Source organism: Heteronotia binoei, chromosome 12 (assembly GCF_032191835.1).
Source record: "Heteronotia binoei isolate CCM8104 ecotype False Entrance Well chromosome 12, APGP_CSIRO_Hbin_v1, whole genome shotgun sequence".
Taxonomy (NCBI): Eukaryota; Metazoa; Chordata; class Lepidosauria; order Squamata; family Gekkonidae; genus Heteronotia; species Heteronotia binoei.
This window is the reverse complement of record NC_083234.1, coordinates 33,449,093-33,473,726: the sequence shown is the minus strand read 5'-3', so window position 1 is coordinate 33,473,726 and position 24,634 is coordinate 33,449,093. Positions and strand designations below refer to the sequence as shown.

At 42.4% G+C, this 24,634-nt stretch overlaps 1 protein-coding gene across 1 annotated transcript in view; it reads right to left on the bottom strand.

Moving 5' to 3' along the window:
- Positions 1-24,634, bottom strand: part of KCNU1 (potassium calcium-activated channel subfamily U member 1) — a 178,393-nt gene that overhangs the window by 22,189 nt on the left and 131,570 nt on the right. The window contains exons 22-24 of the mRNA XM_060251612.1: positions 15,242-15,341; positions 9,954-10,178; positions 7,040-7,214 (exon numbers count right to left, since the gene is read on the bottom strand). Of these exons, the coding sequence (XP_060107595.1) occupies positions 7,040-7,214; positions 9,954-10,178; positions 15,242-15,341 (500 nt within the window). The remainder of the gene's footprint in view (positions 1-7,039; positions 7,215-9,953; positions 10,179-15,241; positions 15,342-24,634) is intronic.

The following is a 24,634-nucleotide window of genomic DNA, read 5'->3' as shown; positions in this document are numbered from 1 at the left end:
CTGAGAAGTCGGGTTAGAATGGATAAAAGGAAGAACTTCACCCAAAGGGTGATTAACATGTGGAATTCATTGCCACAGGAGGTGGTGGCGGCAACAGGCATAGCCAGCTTCAAGAGGGGATTGAATAAACATATGGAGCAGAGGTCCATCAGTGGCTATTAGCCACAGCCCATTGTTGGAACTCTCTGTCTGGGGCAAGAGACGCTCTGTATTCTTGGTGCTTGAGAGGGCAACTTCTAGTGTCCTAGCTCACTGAAGGTCCTCCTGATGGCACCTGGATTTTTTGGCCACTGTGTGACACAGAGTGTTGGACTGGATGGGCCATTGGCCTGATTCAGCATGGTTTCTCTTATGTTCTTATCATTTTGGCAGCCACTTGGAGACATGGAATGCTAGGATAGACAGACCTTGAGCTGATTGCTTAATGTTAGAAACCCTGAATTTGCAATATTGTTTAGCTTTATAGATCTTAAATTAAATCTAATACATATACTTTTCAATTTACAATTATATATACAAATATATCCATAGGCTTTTTCCGATTTTGTTATATCTATGACATTAAAACCCGCTGAGGTCCTTCCCCTACCCAGGCTGCACCCCCAAATCTCCAGGAATTTCCCAAGCCAGAGTTGCAAACTCTACCCAGCCAGCTTCTGGGACAGAGTGGTGATTTGAACTTGCAACTGTTTCTCCATGTTGGCTCTGACATTGGGATAGTGAGTCTTACTGGGGAAAATGCAGGTAAGAAAGGGGCTAAAAAGAGATAGTTGTTAGAAAGTACATTCAAGATCAAGTATAAATGTTTACAGAAAAGGAAGATGGGAGAGAGGAAGAAGGGAACTGTACAGCTAACTATGCGGTGGGACTCAGTGCTGCTTAGGGAGTGTGGTATAGTGTTTGTAGTATCATGTTGGACTGGTATCTGGAAGACCCAGGTTTGAATCCTCATTCTGCCATGTAGGTGAACTTGAGCTAGCACACACTCTTAGACTAACCTGCCTCAGGCAGGGATGGTTCTAGGGTGTCTGGTGCCCCAGGTGCCCCCACCCCCACCCTACCACTGCCCCTGCAGGCAAAGCTGGAGGGTGAGAAGGGCACACATAGCAAAAGCAGAGAGGCCATGCCAGAAAGGGAAGTGGTGCAACGGCAACTGGGCAGCATGCAGCCTCCCTGTGCTTTGCCATGCCAGCACATGCACACTCCCCACCCTCCAGCTTTGTCCACAGGGGCAGCAGCAGTGGTGGCAGTGGGGTGGGGTGAGCACCACAGAGGAGGCCAGGCAGCACACAGCCTCTTATGGGTTCCCAGGATCTCTCTTCCCGGGTGATTTCAATTGCCCTGGAGGCAGGGGAATCTGGCACCTGCCTAGGGCTGCCTAGTGGATGGGCTGCCTCTGACCTCAGGGTTGTGGCAAGGATAAAATGGAAGAGAGGAGAATTATGTAACACATTTGGGGTCTTCACTGGGTAGAAAGATGTGTATAACTGAAGTGGTTAAGTAAGTAAATAATACTCTGGTACATTAAATTGCAACCTCAACTAAAGACTCACAGTTCAAAACCTGTTGGTCCCAAAGACATTTAGGGCACATGTTAAGTATAAGATTACCAACATCAAGGTGGGGCCTGGAGTTCTACTGGAATTTCAGCTGATCTCCAGACTTACAGAGATCAGTTCCCCTGGGTGGATTCTGTGGCATCACATTCCCAATGAACTCCTGTCCCTCCCCAAACTTCACCCTCCACAGGCAACACCCCTAAATCTCCTGGAATTCCCCAAGCCACAGCTGGCAGCCTAGGAGTATGGCAAACCTAGGAATGCTCCCTGTTTCCCTTTTGCTTACATTTTTGTTCTCTTATTTTCACATCTGGCTTTGTAGACTCATCATAATCATGTCGTCTTCTTGTACATTGTCATGGACAATGTATATAGTAATTATATGCCCTCTATATGACCATACATTAATAAGTTAAACAGGTTTATTGTGCAATACAATTGTACTGGGCAATAGAACTCTTTTTAAAATTATAGCGTGTGTATGCCTGGAAGTCATGGCAACTTTTGTCGAACCCTACTGGGGCATGTTCAGGATGTTCAGACAAGTGGCTTGATACAGCCTGCCCCTGCCTCCCAGTTCTTGTATTCCGAGGAAGTCTTCCTTCCAAGTACTTGCCAGGGTCAGTCCTGCTTAGCTTCCGAGATCTGACCAGACCAGCCTTGCTTGGGCTATTCATTAGGGCTACAATAGTACAATCTTCCCATATGTTTTCAAACAACAAAGTATACAGTAATTATATGTGCAACATGTTCTCTATTGATATATATGTAATGCTGACCTATTGACCCACAAACTGTGAAGGAAAATGCATATATTCATGGGAAATACTTCAGCCATTGTGTATCAAATAAAACTTAAAAAAAAAAAAGACTTGAGCCTTTGTGATGTAGTGATTAGATGCCAGATGAGGATTGGGACTGTGTAGGTTCTGATCCCTAAATGGCCATGAAACCTGCTGAGTGATTTGGGGTTTCTACTACCTGGAGGTGCTTTGAAGAGGGTCAAAAGGAAAAAGATGCAGTAGAACAACAGAAAACAGCATAAAGTAAAGAATTGTCACTTTCCATTTACACAGTGGGTATTTCCTGAAGTGGGTATTTTACCTCAAAGCAGCCTGGATGAGAAATTCAAAATCATACTTCGTGGGGAAGCATTTTCTTGAATGTCTAAACTACCCCTTAACTGTCATGCATTTTCAAACTTTGAAAAACACAACTTGTTATTATTGTCCCCAAAATGCAGACCTAACGTTTCCTAAGGGTTTGTTTTTTAATTATTCAAGGGAGTTGCATTCGAAGTCTGCATCACATTCATGACAAAAAATGCAGTTTTGGCAAAGTTTTTGATGTGAGACAAAGAGACTTTATCTACTGTTGCAAAGTTTAAAATAACAACTGAATGGGAACAGCAGGGTGGCAGTATGTCAAAACAACTCAAAAATGGGTCTGTCAGCAACTGAGAAGCATTGTGTTAAAAAGGCAGGTTTTTAATTGTCTTTATTTTTTCAGGGAAAAAAACAGACAAGCAACTTCACAGCTGAATCAAAAACATATTAAATCTTTTCTCTGTAGCTCACAGAACTATTATGCTGTATTCAGCGCTCAGTGATCAACTTTATTGCATTTGATCCCCTTTTCATCATGGTTAGCCTTCTCGGTGGGTAATGTTACAAAAGAATCTTCTGTAACTTTTCCTTCTTCAGAAAACTTTGGCTTGGGTAGGGTTTGCAACCCTGGCTTGGGAAATTCCTGGAGATATGGGGGATGGAGCCTGGGTAGAGAAAGTACCCTAGCAGGTTTTAATGTCATAGAGTTGATGATGTGATAAAATAGGGGGTGGGGGAACCCCACACCAATGGATACATTTGTATATATAATTGTAAATAGAAAAGTATATGTATTAGATTGAATTTAAGATCTATAAAGCTGAACAATATTGCAAATTCAGGGTTTCTAACGTTAACCAATCGAAGAAGAGGAGGGCGAATAGAGCTGTCATGTTGGTTCCTTAGCCTGGTTAGAGAGGAATCAATCAGACAGCAAGGAGAACGTAGTAGTCCCATTGACCCTTTTAGCAAACTTTTAGCAAAAGTTAATTTTTTTCAGCAACTGTCCCCTAGTATATAAGTAGAATTAGTTTAATCTGCCAGAGGAGATTAAGGAAAACTCTGAAGGACTTCAGAAAACAAAGACAGAGCTGAACTCTAGATAGTGAATTTCCTCATGAGGTAGAAGGCACCTGAGAGCTGAGGAAGCTGTAGACCAAGAAGGCACAGATAGCTGTGGAGAGAGCTAAGCCCCAGCAGCCTGCCTATAGCCAGTCAGTCTCAAGGCAAAGTCCCATGAAGGGACGAGCCCGGCACATCCATTTGGCAGCATTAGGCAACTGTCTGGAGTGCCGAGCTGGGGAGAGGGTGCCAGAAAACTTTGGCTTGGGGAGAACTAGTGGGGAGTGGGAATGGCAGGGAAGAGGACAGCATTTATGCATGTGTGTGTGTTTTACAAAATAGTAAAGAGGTTTGTCCCCCAAAAGCAGGGTTCTTCAACATTTTGGAACAACATAGTTGTGAACAGGGCTTTTTTTGTAGAAAAAGTCCATCAGAAACTCATTTGCATATTAGGCCACACCCCAAAACACCAAGCTAGCCAGGACTGCGTTCCTGCACAAAAAAAAGCCCTGCCTATGAAAGAGAACTGATGGAGAGGGGAACGGGTAAGGAACTGGTGTGGAAGGGATGTGTGTGTACACACATGAGTGTTTTATAAGGTGATGGCAAGTACTGTGGGAAACTGCTATCGATCAGTGATAAAGCAATGCTTCCAATGTAGAAAATTTCAGTTTCAATCTGTGGCATCTCTTGTTAAAAAGACCATAATAAAGTTAGGGAAATATCTAGCTGGCTTAGGGAAGCTCTCTGCCTGAGACCTTGGAGAACCACTGCTTTTCAGAGTAGACAATACTGATATAATTTGGTGGGAAGATGGACTTATGGACATATGAAGCTGCCTTATACTGAATCAGACCCTTGGTCCATCAAAGTCAGTATTGACTACTCAGACTGGCAGCGGCTCTCCAGGGTCTCAAGCTGAGGTTTTTCACACCTATTTGCCTGGACCCTTTTTTGGAGATGCCAGGGATTGAACCTGGGACCTTCTGCTTACCAAACAGATGCTCTACCACTGAGCCACCGTCCCTCCCATGCTCTACCACTGAGCCACCCATCCTTCACCCCCTAACATGCTGCTGGGAAACAGGAAGATGGTCCCCACCCTCCTTACCCTCCAAAAGTGGGGCAGGACATGGTGGCACCTACCTTCCTCACCCCACATAGCAGAATCCAATCACCTACCTCCTTGTCTCCATAGTCTTTTCATCCTTCCTGTGTCTTGGATAGATTTTGTGTCTGTGACTTGGTCTGCAAACAGACTTCAACTGAAAACACACTCTGCACATGTGCAGAAATATGCTTTTAAATGATAACCTGAAGAAAAGGCTTTCTTGAGGAGACAATGTTTGATTCACAATACATCTGAGCATTATGAGCTGTGTAAATTTATATTCTGAACCTGCTAATTATACATTTCAGCGACATCACTGGCTCTTTCTAATGTTCCTTCATTACACTAATCTTTGCTTTGGCACTGCCTGCGTGTTATAAAATCTCTTGAATGATAATAAAGAAATGGACAAACCACTTAGTGAAGCCATCCATTCCCACCTCATCGCCAGTTAATTAATATTTGGTCTTTCCCAAGAGGACGACAAATCTGACTCTTGCAAAATTAAAGGTGGAGGAAGAGAAGCAATAAAGATTTTTTTAAAAAAAAATTATGTCAGACTGGATCAGTTTTGTAGGGAGGTCTAAGCCAAGATCCTCTTCTGAGCCAGTTTGGTATAGCAGTTAAATGCATGGATTCTTATCTGGGAGAACTGAGTTTAATTCCCCACTCCTCACATACAACTGCTGGAGTGACCTTGGGTTAGTTATAACTGTCAGAGGCTGTTCTCTCAAGAGCAGTTTCTGTCATAGCTCTCAATCTCATCTACCTCACAGGGTGTCTGTTGTGGGGAGGAGAAGGGAAAGGAGATTGCAAGCTGCTCTGTGACTCCTTTGGGTAGTGAAGGGTAGAGTATAAATCCAAACTCCTCCTCCTCCTCAATAGAGACAACACAAACTGGAGTGACTGGTCCATATCCATATTTTATTTCTTTTGTATTTACCTTTATTTTTGTCAGCCCTTTTGGTTTCCTGCTTTTCTTTGTTGGCTTTGTACATGCATATGTATTCTTTATGTGCACTGTATGTTCTTATAGGCACAAAAAAGCATTTAGGAACCATTTAGTGTAAAGGAAGAGAAAACGATATAATTGTGGGAGCAATCTGCGCAAGGAAGAAGCTAAATTAAAACGAGGATTTTAGATCAGAAGAAGCAGGGAGATACCTTTCTTAAAATCTCCCCTAGAAGTTTATAGCAATGGCGGTAGGATAGGTTTGCCAATCCCCAGGTGGGGGGCAGGGGATCCCCCATTTTGGATGCCCTCCCCCTGCTTCAGAGTCTTTAGAAAATGGAGGGAGGGGAGGGAAAAGTCTGCTGGGAACTGTATTATTCCTTATGGAGACATATTCCCATAGGAAATAATGGAGAATTGATCCACAGGTATCTGGGGCTCTGGGAGAGCTATTTTTTGAGATAGAGGCACCAAACTTTCAGTATAGCATTTGGTGCCTCTCTCCAAATTACCCCACAAGTTTCAAAAAGATTGGACCAGGGGGTCCAATTCTATGACCCCCCAAAGAAGGTGCCCCTATCCTTCATTATTTCCTAAGGAAGGAAGGCATTTTAAAAGGTGTGCTGTCCCTTTAAATGTGATGGCCAGAACTCCCTTTGGAGTTCAATTATGCTTGTCACACTCTTGCTCCTGGCTCCACCCCCAAAGTCTCCAGACATTTCTTTAATTGGACTTGGCAACCCTATGGTAGGGGCAGTACAAATTATTTGCTTTTGTGCTCAGGTTCAAAGGAGAGGGGGGTCTATACCTGACATGCAAATGCTGTGAGCTTGTAAAACAGGCAAAATTCAGCTGCTGAGTTCCTCTGCTGAAGGTCATCAGTATAATTAGTTCAGTATGACCATTCCATTTAAAATTGACATTTTTAAAAGATATGTATTTACTTACTTTTTGTATAGCCCCTCACTGAGATTCAAGGTGGTTAATAAAGTATTAAAACACATACGCACAATGCAGTGGGACTAGGATTATAGAAATTAGGAAAATGCAACCAGAAAACTAAGGCATAATATACCATATATAATCCCCTAAAAGCACCAGAAAAGTATTCCTACAAATATTAATGAAAGTGTCTAAAGACTTTGCTCATGAGCAGACTAAATAGCACTCTTCAGGTTCTACAATGTGAGAAACAAGGCTCATGGTATTCATATGAGACAGAGTATTTTCTCAACCTTACACCTCTTACCTGCTGATGTACCGAATTTAAACTGCAAGGAACGTATGTTGAGGGTAGCCAGGATAGATTTGGTGTCCACTAAGGTCTGATCACCAGCATCTCTGGCATAAGCTGAGAGTACAGCACACATGGCACAGTGCTTGATGTTGACAGCCTTCAAATCTGCACAGCAAAGGGCACTGCCCTAGGAAGAGAGCAGGGTTGGAGGTCATGAGAATTAGAAGGCAGTGCTGGGCCAATTCACACTTAGCAAATCCATTGGCTGCCACAATGATTTTGAATCAGATCTATGCCTGGAATTCAATCATTAGGCCACCTTAGGTGGTTGCCTAGGGCATGGCCCTGGGAGGCACAGAAGTGAGCATCCCTGGGAGGATGGGAGCCGCCCCTTCCTCTTAGGCAATTTAAATTGTGCAAGAGGGTGCCCAGAAGCAGCAATTGCCCTTCCTGTGCCCAAGAAAGGTCCTTTAAATTGCCCAGGAGGCTGGCATTTGCTCCTGGGTGCTCTCCCAATCACACAGGAGCACTCGCAGAAGCAGCTGCCTCCCCCTGCATTTAAAGAGCCCACCAACCAGTCCCCACCCTCCCAGCTTAGGGTGTCAGCAAGCCTGGCCCTGGCCCTGCTGGAGTTCAGTAACTAATTGGGACTCTGGTGAGCAGTGAGAAGAGTCTTAAGCCTTCCCCCTTGTGTTATCCCAGCCTGGAAGGACCCCAAAGACCCACTCTTCACTATCTTGGGGGGAATGGAAATGTAGTGAGGACTGCTCATAAGTTTCTCCAGCAGGGATCATTTCAGGTTGGAAAAACAACATGGTGTGTGTGTGTCCTTAAGCCTCTTCTTGCCATGGTCTGTGATCCCAACCCAAATTTGGTTCCTGTTATAATGTCCTCCTTTTGCTGTGGGTTCCCAGACTGGAGTACTGTCTCAGGCAACCATTCTCAGGTTCATTCAGCAGAGGCAAGCTGGCTAAAAACATTAGATATTTATTTGCAAGGAGACTACTCTAATGACAGATAATTTCAGCAAGCATACAAAACTGGAACCTGAAAACAACAGCTCCATCCAATAAGACCAAACTAAATCACACAAATATTAGGGGAGGAGCAGACTGTACCATTACATATACTCAATAAATATATATACCACACCTTTGCATCTGAGAACTGAATTCCTATCACATAATTTTTTCACATACAAATGTTAATAGGTGAAGATGTGAACTTTCTTTGAGAACTCTGCTAAATTTAAGCTTCCATTGTATAGAAGCTTCTTCCTAGGGTTCTTGTATCCCAGAAACACCAATCAAGCCCACATCATTGCATTACTGCTATGATGACTGAAGTACCTAACTTCCCCTACTAAATTTTTTGATGAATAAAATATAGATAAATGTCCATTCATTATCCTCTATCAGGGTTCCAATGCTCCAGAACAAAAGGCCAATTTTAAACTAAAGGTCAGTTATAGAACCTAATTGTAGGCTATCAGAGCTTAAATTTGGATAATGGAGAGTCAGTTTGTTTCATAGTCCATATTTTGGAAAGATGCAGGTTCAAAAACTCACTCAGTCATGAAACTCAGTAGGTGACTTGGGCCCACAAACCTTTGTATACTAAGATTGAGTACTGAGATGTAAAACCTAGTGGAGGGGGTGTGGCTCAGTGGCAGAACCTCTGCCTTTCACGAAGAAAATCTCAGGTTCATCCCCTGGCTAGGGATGGGCACAGAACAGGAAAATGATGGTTCATGTTGGTTCATGACTCGTTTGATTGCCCGAACTGGTGGTTCGTTTCATTTTGTGATTTATATGATTGCCCAAACCAGTTCATGGTTCATTGGTTCATTTGGTTCAGGAGGTGTAAAACTCACCAGGGTCTTCAGCAGGCTCTCCTCCACCTGCCCTTCAAATTTGGTGAAGACTGGATTTCGAATGTCCAAGTTATAGCCCCACAAAGCAGGTGCCCCCAGGAAAGCTCAGCTTCAGCTCTCATGGCAACTAAGTCTTCTCTCTTCATGCTGCAAAGTGGAAGCAGCGGAGTCAGGATGCCTGGTCCCATAGAGCAGAATGGGAGCTCCGCGATTGGCTCCCAGAGCCGCCAATCAAGCTATGGGTAACTGCTATGAGTGTTTCTAGGGCTCCCAGAAGCGCCCCCCCCCCCAGCATTGCCTAGGAATTGAATGAATCAGTGCCAGGCTGTCTGGGAAAATGAACCACAAAAATGAACCAAATGAACCACCAGAAAAAAGGAGGTTTGTTTTCCAGTTTGGACATGGTGCGAGCAAACAAACTGGTTTGAATCAAACCATGAATTGGCCTGATTTGTGCACAAATCGCAATCCATGGATTGGTTCATGCCCTTCCTTACCCCTGGGATCTCCAATGAAAAAGACTAGATACGAGCAATGTTCCCGCTAAGCTGTAGAGTCCTGTGAGCAAAAAATTTACTTTGTGAGCTACTGGCATTAAAGTTGTGAGCTACTGCATAAATTAGTGTGCTCTGGGGTCATCTTTCCTGAGCTAAGACAAAAATGTGTGAGCTGGAGGCTAAAAATATGTGAGCTAGCTCACGCTAACTCAGCTTAGAGGGAACACTGGATACGAGATGTTGTGAAAGACCTCTACCTGTGACCCTGGACAGCAGCTGCCAGTGAATAGACAATACTGATCTTGATGACCAAGGGATTCATTATATGGTAGCTTCATATGTACAAAAATATAGGGAGGGGGGGTTGTGCTCCCCAAAAGAGTAGTCACAGAGAAGGAGAAGAAGCCCTAGTGAAGTAATCCTCCTTTTTTTCTGAGACTGCCAGTCAGTAACCAAGGAGATTGTTTGGGCTGGGCCTAGAACACAATATGGGTTTCCTACAATAAGAAAATACAAAGGGAGCTTGAAGAGAATGATAAATAAAAGATCTCTATACCTCCAATACAAACAGTTTGGGGAAATTCTGGATGAATTCCCATTCTCTCTGGAGATATTCAAGAGATCCAACAAAGACAACATCCTTCAATTCATTAAAGGTGAAGTTACTGGCACGCAGAGGCATCACAAAGTTACGGAGACCAATCAGCGATGAGCTGGCATCTCCAAAAACACAGACGACAATGTGGTTGCGCAGCACACGGCCGAACTTCTTTTTTCTAGTCTAAAAGAGACAGAAAAGAACTGTATGTGTCTATGGTAACAGTTTGTTCCCTTATGGAAGAAGTGTCACAGGAGAATCTGTACCACTGCCATGCTGGGCAACAGATAGTCATAAGTTACATAAATTGTGCATGCCTATCAAAATTTGCTTTGAGCAGAGCACACCCAAAATTTCAACACGGCTTGTGAATTATATAAACATGAAAATAATAATAAAAAGTCCAGATTTTGACAGGTCACTTGGAAGTGTTTAAGCTGAAGCAGTAACTCTAGGCCTCAATTCAGTTGGACCTAGTTACCTTTTCCAACCTCTCACAGTTCACCTTCATACAACAGACCCCAGTCCACTGTAGATTTTGAATATGCGGTGGTGGTGGAAAGTGGTGTCAACTTGCAGCTGATTTATGGTGACCCCCTAGAGACCTTCAGAGGTAGTTTGCCATTGCCTGCCTCTGTGTAGCAGCTCTGGACATCCATAGTGGTTTCCCATCTGAATACTAACCAGGGCCAACCCTGCTTAGCAGCCAAGATTTAATGAGATCAGGCTAGGGTTGTCATGTCCCTCCTGGCAACTGGAGGGGATGGGGGACTTACCAGGAGCAGCATGGAGATCCAACTGATGTGCGGCAACATGGCTACATCACTGACCACATGACCCGGAAGTGATATTATAACTTCAGGGCAATGCTCTGGTATTTGGCAAAAACTCTATGGTAAATGTGGCTTCTACCATAGAGGTTTTGCCCTAATACCAGAGCATTATCCTGATGGCTTGGAAGTAATCATGTCACTTCTGGGTCATGTGGACAGTGAACATAGACATCTCACTACATGTCAGATGGATCTCCCCCTTTTGCAGGGTAAGTTTCCTTCTGCTGGCCTGCTGATAGGTGGTGGGATGGTTGGGTCTTACAGTGAAAGATGTCCTTCTCCAGGCCAGAGGACCATTATTCTCAGCATAGCCCTTTTGGGTGGTCAAGAAGAAGTTTCTTTTATTCACCAGCAGAAAAGCTGGTTGGATTCAGCCAGGGGTTGTTTTGTAGAAAAATAGGTGGTGGAGCTCATTAGCATAACTCATTAGCATATGCCCTACCCCAGCCAAAAGCAACCCAATGCAAGAAAAGAGAGCCCCAGGCAAGCAAGGCCTGCTTGGGCTGGCTAGAAATCCAGTCAGCCCAAGCAAGCCTTGCTCTCCAGGGAGTCTCCTGGGCTAGCCCCCACCCCCAGTCAAAAGGCCAGCAAGCCACCTGACACCCAAAATCACACAAGAAGTGGAGAAAGGGTAGCATGGGCTTCCCCAGGGGTTAATGAGCGCTGCTGGGAGTGTGCTGGGGGTGTGGCTGGCTGGCTGGCTGCTTGCCAATCCCCAGGTCCCAGCAGGGGTTCTTCCACTTTCCCAGGCTCCTTCCTGCCACCAGTCAGCTGGCTGGTGGGGGGAAGCCCCTCCCCCACAGCCACCATGTGACTTTCCACCTCTGGAGGCTTCAGTCTCTGATTGGAAAGGCTTCCTCTTGGGATGGTATGTCTGTGTTACTTTGAAGAAGTTGGCAGCAACTCGTGAGTAGAGATGCCAATCCCTCACTTCAGAGTCTCCAGAAACAGGGGCAGCAGGGGGGGGGGAGCGAAATTTATTTATTTATTTGATTTATATCCCGCCGTCCCCACCAAGGCAGGCTCAGGGCGGCTTACAACATAAAAGCATAGAACAATAACATTAATAAATATTAAAATACATATTCAATAATTTACAGTACTTAAAGCAATTAAGACAATTAAGACAGTTAAGACAAAGAACAGAAACAGTCTATTAATTTGGTGTTAATCTGATGGTGACGGGTTTCCTCCAAAGTTCTTAAATGCCAGTCAGTTGGAGTTCAATTATGCTTGTCAAACCCTTGCTCCTGGCTCCACACCAATGTCTCCTGGCTCCACCCCCAAAGTCCTCAGATATTTCTTGAATTGGACTTGGCAACCCTAATTGTTATGCAGCTGCACCTACTGTTCAATGGACAAGATAGGTGGGGAGGAAGAGAGGGAACCCTCAGAAAGGTTCAGGAGCTGTGCTCCTGTGAGCTCTTGCTGAATCTGAAGCCTGGATTCAGCTCCTTGTTTTCCAGATAAATATATGTTCCTGTTAGCTACATACAGATTAGAGTTCTATGAGGAAAATCGCGTTGTTTCATAGCACACAACACTAATTTTTGTATAATCACTGTGCATGTGATGTGACAAAGCAACTATTAATTAGGTGTGACTGAGGGAACCTTTACATGATTGGTACATGGTATATGTCCACATCCCCAATCAGGAGCTGTCAAACTCATGTGTTCATACTTTTGCCGCGATGGTTTTCTTCTGAAGGAAATAAAAGACTCATGTCAGGGGAACTTTGCTGATGACTGATTAGAATCATAGCCAAATTAAATGATCATCTCTAACTAATTGGATTAGTCTAAACTGAATAATGAAACCTCGAGTTCTATTTAGTGGAACGTGCCTTAAATCCAATTATTGGTCTGTCAAGAGATGCTAAACAATTGAAATGATCCATTCTGTAGGCCTTTTAATGGGAACAATTAAAAAAAACCACCCTAGATTGTGGGTCAGAGGCGGCCAGACATTCTAAGTGCAGAGGAAGTGTTCTGATCACCCATATCCTGACCTGAAAGCCCTTACTTCAGAATGCAGCAAGTACTATGTTTAAACCACTTCTACCACACATTAGACCGGATGTCAGTCTTCACCCCAAGATGCTTGTCATGGACCCATTTTTCTTCATTATATGGTAATGACCGTGACCCCTTGATTGTGCTCAGTGACCCCTTGATTGTGCTAAGCCAGTTTAAGTGAACTTTTCACCAGGAACTGCCAGTTTTTTGCACCCTGGCACCTGTGAAACTAGTCCCATGACAATGCCCATGACAGACCTAAGGATGCTGGCAATGTCTGGCAGTTTGCTGAGTCAACTTAAGCACTGCAGATTTGTACCAGTTATTTAAATGTGAAGGAAGAATTTGCAGCTGCTCAACGTGTTCAGCTTAATGAAATCAGCTTTGTCTGCTGGCTATTCCCTTATTTTATTGTCAAATCAGCATGGTTGGTGGATATTTTCTTCACTGGCATTAATTGTCAGGAGATGACCCACTCATCTCCTTAAGATTTCTAGCATCATCTCCCCCTCAGAGCAGTACACAGAGACATGCTCCTCCCCCCCCCCCCGGACTGAATTATACACCCTGGACTGAATTATGCAGATGCAAGTTACACTAAAAAAAAAATTACAAAGTGTAAAAAACCCTGTAAACAAAATGGCAAAATTCAGATTCTTTTAAAGAAAGAAATCTCTGGACATTTTCATGCTTGGGCTTCCTCTGCACAGGTCTGGGGGTTGTATCCCAGAAACACTAACAATACTAGTACAGGTTGAAGTTATGATGCCTGAGATGTAGGGTGCAGAAACCTACACAACAGATGTAGGGAGAATGGAAGGTCTTGAGACTGATAAATAAAGTAGCTGGTTTCCCTGGTTGTGAAGGAACTGGGTTCTGGGATTCCAATGTAGTCAGAGTCTAAGGTGAAAGATGCATAATATTAACAAGAAGTCTAAATGGATGGGTACATATAACAATGCAAATTCAATTTTAAACAACCAAAGTAACACAAAGAAATGAAAGAACTGCAGCAGCAACTGAAGGAAGTAGGGTGAGAAAATATATATAGGAAGTGGATACTACAACTGCTCTATTGCATCAACTGGAGCATGGAAACAGACAGATGGAATTTAGGAAAACTGAGGTTGCATTTGAATGTAATGACAAAGGGTTGGATCCAACAGTCTTTCCTGCTGGTTACAGGAAATAATGAGGCACCTCCTTTGACCACTCAAAAAGGCTATGCTAAGAATTATGGGACCTGCAGGTACAAAAGCCATATGGGGTGGGGAATTGGGAGAGACTGAGTGAAATCTCTGGCTGGATCTAACCCCAAAAGAAGTTTGTCTACAAGGCTGCGCTGACATCCTCCCCTGACTCCCCCATTTTGTATGAAGCATAATTGAAGACATTTTGTTTTGGGAAGTCTTGAACTTAACTCCACTTCATTATGCAAACATTTGGGCAAAAATGGTTTGTCTCTCTTTGGGATACTAAATCTCGGTTTAATTCCAGTGCTGGGGGATTGATCCTGGGTTCTTCTTCATGCAAACCATGTCTTTTACTCCTGAGCTATTTGCCGGCAGTATTTCAGCACAAAGGAAAGGTAGTGCCTTTTAGGAGAAGTCTAGGAAGTGTAATTTGTGGCTGCTGCCTTTTCATTTATTTTTTTTCTGGAAACATGTCATTTTAGATTAAATGTGTCTCTTTGCAGATTTTTTTTTTGCATATTTGTTTTATAGTTTATTGTAAGCCACCATATGGATCCATTTAGATGGGATATAAATGTTTTCTATCAACCAATCAATCAATCATTCTCTTTTATTCTTGATTTTATCAGGGAAAAGTTATTTTTTAAAAAACAAAACAAAACCTACTAATATATCCCCAAAGTAAAATAAGTAACAGCTTCATGTTTTAGAGTTTCAAATCTATTTGAATTTAGCAGGATGCTGGCATTTCTCCCAGTGGCTCAGCATAGGGCAGCAGAAAGGCAATCCATATAGTAATCTAGAAACAGAGGCCCAGATCAGTGCTGGGTCACCAACCTCAAGGTAAATGACCTGGAGTTCTCCCAGAATTGCAACTCATCTCTAGACTACAGTTCCCTTGGCACCTTTACAGGGTGAAATCTATGGTATACCAGAGAGTCTAGGAGAGATGGAAGCTCTAGAGTAACACCACACCCTGACTGAGTTCCCTCCCTTCTCAAAACATTGCTTTCCCCGGGCACTGCCCCCTAGTCTTCAGAAAGTTCCCAGGCTGGAATTAGCATGCTGAAAGGTTTTAAAATAGAAAAAAAAAACCCATATATTTTAAGAAGGTGAAACTTTCCCCAGCATTGACTGCATTTCCATGTCATGCAGAAATTAAAATCACAGCCCCTACCTTCCATTATATGTGCTGTACCTACCAAGAGGACCTTTTCAAAAGGCACAGCTTCACACCAATGGAACATTCCTGTAGAGTCTAGCAAGCCTTCACTTTTTTTTCCTTCTACGATTGGTGAACCTCTAGGTGGACAAAATGATGGATTAGTAGGAAACAGTATGGCCTGGTTGATGTGACATTAACATCATAAACCATGACTTCTCCATAAAGAGCAGTTTCCCAGGTAAACGTAGGTATTAATTTCAGCCAGCAGGAACATAACATGAAGTTGAAGTTGTGGTGATCATAGTAGAAGTGAGGAAACACAACGAATAATTCATTGTGAATCCACTACCAGTGAATATAGTAAACCACAAACACAGGTGACTTTAAGAGGGACTTACACAGATTAACTGAGGACATGTCCTTCAACTGTTACTGGCTGAATTTACCAAAGAGAACCTCCTCAATCAGAGGCAGTAAACGTCTGAATATTAGTGCTAGAAGACAACATCACAGAGGCCTTGGTCTCTATTATCTCTTTGTTGGTCCTCCAGCCAATGTTCCCTCTAAGCTGCAGAGGCTTGTGAGCAAAAATTCTACTTTGTGAGCTGTTGGCATTAAAGTTGTGAGTTAGTGGCATTAAAGTTGTGAGCTACTACATAAATTAGTGTGCTCTGGGGCCATCCTTCCTGTGCTAAGACAAAACCATGTGAGTTGGAGGCTAAAAATCTGTGAGCTAGCTCATGCTAACTCAGCTTAGAGGGAACACTGCCTCCAGCACAACTGATTGGCCACTATGTGAAACAGGATACTAGCCTTTTCTCCCTGAGTATATCGCAAGGCATGGCTCTATTGTTACTGGCAAAGTATTGTTTGATCATTCCAGAAAATCCAGATTTCAAATTTTGATTTGTCCCTAGTTTGGAATTTTGGTTTGCTGGACAAATACAAACCATGGTTTGCCAGTGACATGAACATATTAGTCTACCTTATGTTGAGTCCAATCATTTGCCTATCAAAGTCAGTATTGTCTACAGGTCCCCAGGGTTTGGGCAGAGGTGTTACATCACCTAGTAACATGATCCTCTTGACTGGTGTTGCCAGGAATGGAACATTGGACTTCATGAATACAAAGTAGATGCTCTTTCACTGATCATTACCCCCCATCACCCAAAAGTATAATGCCAAAGTCTGGATTATTACAAACACCAAAATATTGAGCTTCTCATGAATAAGGAGGAGGTGGTACTGCATGAGCCTGCAGATCCCTCAGCCTTCTTCATGCAGCAGCAAACCATAGTTTATTGTTATAGCTCAAACATGCTGGGGTAGGGGCTGTAATAAGGCGAGGAAAGTGGGCAAGACTGAATTTAAAAGTTGGCACTCTTTTTGTTAGGGATGGGCACAAACTACAATGCAGTTCACAAGCAGGAGACAGAATGACAAGCAGTTTTAAAATAGTCTATAAATGTATTGTAAGGCATATTAATGTAATGTAATATAATGCAGAAAAAGGAGAATACATTTTGAATATAAATGTATAAAAAAGTGGATTTTGAACAAAATATTTATTTTTTATTTTTTATCATGAGATAGATAATAGATTTTCCTTTACACTTTGGTATACGTAGTATTGATGACAATGAAGCAGAGGAGGAGAAGGAGTAGGATATTCGATTTATGCCTTGCCCTTCACTCAGAGTCTCAGAGTGGCTTACAATTTCCTTTTCCTTCCTCTCCCCACAACAGACACTCTATGTGGTCAGTGGAGCTGAGAGACCTCAGAGAGCAGCTCTTGAGAGAACAGCTCTGTTGAGAACTTGTGGCTGACCCAAAGTCACACCAGCAGCTGCATGTGGAGGAGTGAGGAATCAAACTCGGTTCTCATAGATTACAGTCCATGCTCTTAACCACTACACCAAACTGTTGAAATATGTAAAACAGAATATGTATTAATGATGAATATTGCAGAAAATGTCTGAGGTGGAGTGTCTATTATGCCAGCAGGAAATAAACTTAGAATGAGAAACCGTTCAAAAATGGTCTATAAGTGTATTGTAAGACATAAAAATGTAGTTTAATGTAGAAAAAAAAGTTTTGAATATCAATTTCTTCTAATTTTGGTATATTTAAAGTTATAACAAGTATGTAGTACTGATGCAATATAGTGTGCAATAGAATATGTTATAATGAAGTTATTGGAGAGAATTTCTTAACAACTCTAAGGAAGGGGATGTTGGGGAGAAGTCATTACCTCTTTTTTCCAATTTAAATTTACTGAATTTTTAAACTTAACTAACATGACAAACATAGGGGGTTTCATTCCAAGCATTACAAACAACTCATAAGAACATAAGAACATAAGAGAAGCCATGTTGGATCAGGCCAACGGCCCATCAAGTCCAACACTCTGTGTCACACAGTGGCAAAAAATGTTATATACACACATACACTGTGGCTAATAGCCACTGATGGACCTGTGCTCCATATTTTTATCTAAACCCCTCTTGAAGGTGGCTATACTTGTGGCCGCCACCACCTCCTGTGGCAGTGAATTCCACATGTTAATCACCCTTTGGGTGAAGAAGTACTTCCTTTTATCCGTCTTAACCTGTCTGCTCAGCAATTTCATCGAATGCCCACGAGTTCTTGTATTGTGAGAAAGGGAGAAAAGTACTTCTTTCTCTATTTTCTCCATTCCATGCATTATCTTGTAAACCTCTATCATGTCACCCCGCAGTCGACGTTTCTCCAAGCTAAAGAGTCCCAAGCGTTTCAACCTTTCTTCATAGGGAAAGTGCTCCAGCCCTTTAATCATTCTAGTTGCCCTTCTCTGCACCTTCTCTAAAGCTATAATATCCTTTTTGAGGTGCGGCGACCAGAACTGCACACCTCGTGTGTGAGATCAATTTTGCATCCATAAACCAACATTCAAACAAAGTTACAAAGGAAATTGCACATTACTATATTGATAACTCCATATTTATCAAATTTACATTTCATTAACTCTTCTGGAAACCTCTTTAGTATATCCTGCATGAATATAGTTGTGTTATAATCCCTATATAACTCCTTTCTTCACTTCAGTACCCCTCTTATGTTATTATTTTGTTTTTAAAAATAATAAAGAAATGCGGTTTGATTCATGGTCTACGGGCAAACCACAAACTAAACCCACAAACCTATTCATCTTGCATATGAACCAAACCAGGTTCATGCCCCAAACAGCTGAGCCATGTTTCATGCCCAAAGCAGCTCAGTTGTTTGAGGCTCTAAACAGCTGAGCCTGTGGGAGCAGGCTGTCCTAGGCTTCCCAAATCCCCCGCCTTGCCTGGTGACCCCCAATTTGGAGCCTTCTTCCCCCGGTAGCCAAAAATCTGGAAAGCAGGGGGAGGGGCGGGGAATGGCGGCCCTTCCCACCCAGCCCCGATCTCAGCAGCTTCTCCTTGCCCTGCCCTTCCCACCAGCCCCGATCGCAGCAGCCTTTCTTCAGTTTTCCCAGGCTGCTTCTGGTCCCAATCAGCTGGCTGGTGGGGGAGGGGGGAGAGAGGGAGCCCTGCCCACAAAGGACCATGTGCCTTTGCACCTCCAGAGGCTTGACTTGAAAGGCTTCCATTTAGGATGGCGTGTCTGTGTGTGTTTCTGTGAAGAAGCTGGCAGCAAATGGTGAGTAGAGAGGCTGATCTGCTGCTTCAGACTGGCCAGAAAGAGGGGGGGGGGAAAGAGAGAGGGAAACGCCTCATAGGGTATAATGGGATCGATTCTCATAGGGTATAATGGGGAATTGTTCTGGAGGTTTCGGGGGCTCTGGGGGAGCTGTTTTTTGAGGTAGAGGCACCAAATTTTCAATATAGTATCTAGTGCCTCTTCCCAAAGTACCCCCCCAAGTTTCAAAACGATTGGACCAGGGGGTCCAATTCTATGAGCCCCAAAAGAAGGTGCCCCTATCCTTCATTATTTCCTATGGAAGGAAGACATTTAAAAAGGTGTGCTGCCCCTTTAAATGTGATGGCCAGAACTCTCTTGGAGTTCAATTATGCTTGTCACACCCTTGTTCCTGGCTCCGCCCCCCAGTGTCTCCTGGCTCCACCCCCAAAGTCTCCTGGATCCACCCCCAAAGTCCCCAGATATTTCTTGAATTGGACTTGGCAACCCTAGGCTGTCCCTGTGGCTCAGCTGTTTAGGATCAGAAACTGCTGAGTCACAGGGGTTGCTTGCTTCCATGTCTCAGCTGTTTCCAATCTTTTGGCAGTTTTCACAGGGATGTTTGGGAGGCTTTTGTGGGGAGGAGAAATCAAAGCTTTTAAACCCCTGCTTTTTGCTCCCCATGAACCTTTACTGCCCTAAAAGCTCATGGCGGTTCATTCACAAAGTTCAGTTCATGAAACAAGAGCCAAAACTAATAACAAACAAAGGTGATTTCTCTACTTTCTCTAATTTGGTCTCGTTTGTGTTCATTGAATGTTGTATTATTATACTGTCCTATAGTATGCAATATATTTTAATGTATTATCCCTTAATTTTATAATCCTATTTTATTACATTCTTGATTGCATTTATTATACTGCTCTAGTTGTATTGTTTTATATTGCATAAACCACTTTGAGTCTCAGTGAGATGGGCAGAAAATAAATGGAATGAGTATATGAATAATTAAATGCAGTTTTTTTATCTGCCCTTCCTCAAAGAGCGCAGGGCATCATACATTGTTCTCCCCTCCTTCATTTTATCCTCACAACAACAGCCCTTTGAGGTAAGCTAGTCTGGAATGGAGTAACTTGCTTAAAGTCACCTAGCAAGTTTCATGACAGAATGGGGATCTGATCTTAGATCTCCAGGATCCTAGTCCAGCCACTAACAGCACACTGGAATTGTCATTTAATAAAGCAATACATTCCAGACCCTTTCCAAATACCCTTTTGGCCTTGAATTAAAATCTGGATTTGATTTTTTTCCCTATGCAGTTTATGCAATATTTGTACTTGCAATACATATAATTGATGCATGTAATGCTGACCTAACAAATAATGCCAATTTATTGATGCCCAACATTGAAAAACATACACGTGCATTTTGCAAGAAAAATTCAGCACAAGGAAACACAAATGGGTGCCAAAATAAAGAATCACAGCATTGATTTGCAAAAAGAAGTGATATTGAAACAGAGATTCTTTGGGCCCAAACAGCTGGGAGGAGAAATTCTAAATCATCCCCAGTTAGTAAAGCCAGACATGACTGATGGGTCCTTGCCAGACACCTTTCCAGCCATCTCTGAAAAGCTGGTGTTTGAATGCATCTTTGGGCTTGATTTTATGCAGTAGAAAGCAACTGCCATGCAAGGCCACATTTCCTCTTTCTTTTTGCCATTTTGAATGGGTTTCTTGAAAGGAAATCACTGATAGTAGAGGATAATGTGGGAGAATAAATTAGCTGGTGTCTCTCAGTGCGCCGATGCCAAGAATAGACATTTCTGTCCATTAGTCATATGGCACCTCCCCAGCAGTTGAAACCTCCTCCCTCCTGCCCAGATGATGGATTGGTCAGCTGGTGATTAAATTGTGTTTTGGCAAGAAGGAAGCTATCTTCTTGCAATCTCTTTTAACTCAGCCCAGCTCAGCAAATCAATCAGTGCACACTTTCCCATCATCATAAAACCATGATCTATGTACACAAGCTGTCACAGATGATATCTCCCTTCACTCAAATGTTATAGGAAGCTTCGATGCCCCGGAGGAAACACCTGTCAGAGCTCTGAGTAGGGAAATAAAAAGGCAAGGCTGCTTGAAACACACTTCATCACCAAAGCATCCTTTTCTAGATATCATTGTGAAAGCCAAAAAAAGAAAAAAGAAAAAAAAGGATGCTCATCTATCTTTCCATGCCTTAACTAATGTTCCCTTTCTGCCACATTCTCTGCAAATGACTGGAGCCTTTCAGGAATCTACTTTTCTTGGGAGATCAGTGAATCATTCTTGAGGATGCACTAAAGAGCTTCAGAAACATGAAGCAAGAGGAATGACGACGATAGAAGTAAAAATATAGGGTCTGGGATAGATCTATGACCAGGTGTTCCATTGACTTTTCATAATAGCCCTGTTCATTTGTTATGATTTTGGTGATCCAGATGTGCATAAGGGGAGTGTTATGCACCACTGCCATTTGGGTGAACAGAACGGTGCATGCATTATCCAGCATTGGTGCGTCTAATCAGAAAGGCCAATTTTTGAAGGTACAGATTTAAATGTCCCAAAGTGGAAAAATACACTGGTTGCTCAATTAAAAAAAAAATAGCAGCTGTGTGTATTGAGAGATTATGGGTAATGTTTGGAGCAGGGCTTTTTTGAGTGGGAATGCAGAGGAACACAGTTTCAGCTGGCTTGGAGCGAGGGGTGTGGTCTAATATGCAACTGTGTCCCTGGTGGGCTTTTGCAACCAAAAAAGCCCTGGAGAGCAGCTCTGCACAGGAACTGTAAAACTCTTTTGTGAAATCATGGCAAAACAACAACACCACCAGACCCTTTTATTAGGATCAACTAAATCACCATAAAGTGGTCCCAAGCTTTTGAGTTCTCCACGCTGTAGATAACAGGATACAAGACTAACTGATCCAGCAGAGTTCTTATATTTGTATTTTCTTTATTTATTTGGATGGCTAGCTGGTTCTGCCTCAGAATAACAGAACATATAAAATTATGTCAAAATCCCATTAAAATGTCAAATCTATAAAAATCTCCACCTGCGATATCTTCTCAGTTTTGTAAACCCTCCCACCAAGACCTGATTAGCTCCCAAGTGGCATGACTGCTTCAAAGATTATTTATATTACTCTGGACTGGGAGCAGAATGAGGTAATTATGATGGGGGTGGGCAGGCATACTTCATGGTACATATCCCACAGTCATTTTCTTTTGGTGCAGATTTTTTTTTAAAAGAAATAAAATAAAATAAAATAAAATAAGGAGCTGCCAGTTGCCCTGCCTTATCTTCATTTGCTACCCGCCCAATAAGACATAGAATCATCAAGTTTGCTCTTAGGAGGACAGCTATTTAATTTTTATTGCACCCTTTCTCTGAAGAGTTCAGAAATAAATAGATGGCATACACAATCTCTTCTGTCCCCATCAATTTTGAATCACAGCCATCCTATATGGTAGGCTGGACTGTTCCAAAGTCATGAACAGGGGTTTAAACCTGCATTATTCTTACATGTCCAGTCACTATAAATCATACTAGTTTTCACATCACAATGCGAGTGTTCTCCCAAAAAGACACAGTAGGTTTCCAATGTAGCAAAGACTACAAAACGTTTCCTTCAATTAAAGTGAAAATGCAGTGTTTGGGGAAAGTGTTGACTCTCCCTCAGCACTTCATTACCATGAATTAACACCACTTGATCTATAACAGCACAACAATATGTTTTGCTTACCATCACAGAAAATTTAATAAATGTATGCATGTGTAGAGGGGCTTATTTTAATTGAAAATGATTATTATTTATAGCATTCCAACTGCTAATCAGCAAAAGGCCCCTGTAGACAGATAAAACAAATCACCAAATACATGGTAACATGTTAATAGCCATTTATTGTGTTGGAAGATGAGTACAAACAAACCAATACTTCTGTGCTTAGTTATGAACTATTTATTCACTTACTTACTTTCCTTTTTAGAGCTCCTATGGTCAAATGATCTTAAGCAATGCCTAAAAGAATAATACCTTATTTCCTAAAGGAAAACATGCTAACTAGAAATTTGGCAGTCCAATAGGTTGTGTTTGGCTCACTGAAAAAGAAAGAAAGAAAGAAAGAAAGAAAGAAAGAAAGAAAGAAAGAAAGAAAGAAAGAAAGAAAGAAAGAAAGAAAGAAAGAAAGAAAGAACCTTGCGGAAGTTCCAGGGGAGAACTTAGAATATGCAAAGAACAAAAGCAGCAGTTACTGCAAAACAGAATAATTTCCATCTTTGCCTTTGGACCTAACTCATTCCTGGGAACTTCAGATGAAACTGCAACTAGATGTTGACTGAAAACCAGTGTGTCTCTTGCTGAACTGCTGTTGCCAAACCTTCAGCATACTGCTGAAACACTATATCTATTTGATTATGTAAGTAACAAAATTAGTACTGAATTAAGTGGGAAAAATAAAATACCAGAATTGCAGATAGTGTAAATGGGAACTTTGTGAAGTATGAGGAAAACAGGAGGAGGGGCACCTTAATGTTGCATAATGCAATGCAACAACAAGGGTCTGCTTAGCACATGAGATGCCACTGTTGTCCTCCATGCAATGGTGTGAAATTCACTGGCAGGCTTTCAGTGCAGTGTGAATCAGAACCATATCCATACAGCAGGTACATGTGATGGCAGCATCTCTGAGTTTTGCTATCTTGATTAGCAGGAATGGCCCTGCCCTCATGGTTTCAAATGACAGACTAATGGGTATTTAGGGACATGAAAAAAGAAGGTTAATGTTTCTTAATGACTGGAGATGTTTTCCTTAATGTCTGGAAATCTGTCTTCGGCCTTCTGAATGAGAAACCAATCAGAGCTATGGGGAAGAGAAAATGTAGCAAATTTAAAGGAATTTAGCTAGACTTGAAAGCAGTGAAGGGGAATTGTCTGTAGAGTCTAAGCTCTTTAGGACTTGGATGCAGAAGCAATGGTTTGGCTGCTTAAATTATATTCTGCTTAAAGGTAAAGGTAGTCCCCTGTGCAAGCACCAGTCATTTCTGACTATGGGTTGATGTTGCATCATGATGTTTTCATGGCAGACTTTTTACAGGGTGGTTTTGTTAGGGTTTAGTCATACTATTAGCAGAGTAACGTGGAGAGAATCACAAATAACAGCCAGGCACACGGTTTAGTTTAAGAATAAAAAGTAGTTTACTTTATTAATGAGGAAAAGGTATGACTGGGATTCTAGAAAACAAAGAAGGATTCAATATCCTATCTAGCTTCTAGACTACATCTCGACTCTCTCGAGTCTTAACTTCAACTGCATGGAGATCTAAGGGCTTAACACAAAGGGCAATAAAACTGACCAAATGTTTTCCCCTAGACCACCACCCAAATATATGGATTAGCCTATTAGGGCTCTCCCTCAATGGTAACTATGCATATTGACACCTAGCCTTGGCAGGAAGTATGTGCAAACATTCTCATTGGCTCTACCTACTCACTGGCTAAACATCAGCATGCATATACAAACACTTAATTAACTCATGACAACAGGAAGTGAAATTGCATCAAAAACCCAACAGGTTTGCTATTGCCTTCCCTAGTCATCTACACTTTACCCCCAGCAAGCTGGGTACTCATTTTACCAACCTTGGAAGGATGGAAGGCTGAGCCAACCTTGAGCCAGCTACCTGAACCTAGCTTCTGCTGGGATTGAACTCAGGTCGTGAGCACAGCTTGGACTGCAATACTGCAGTTTAC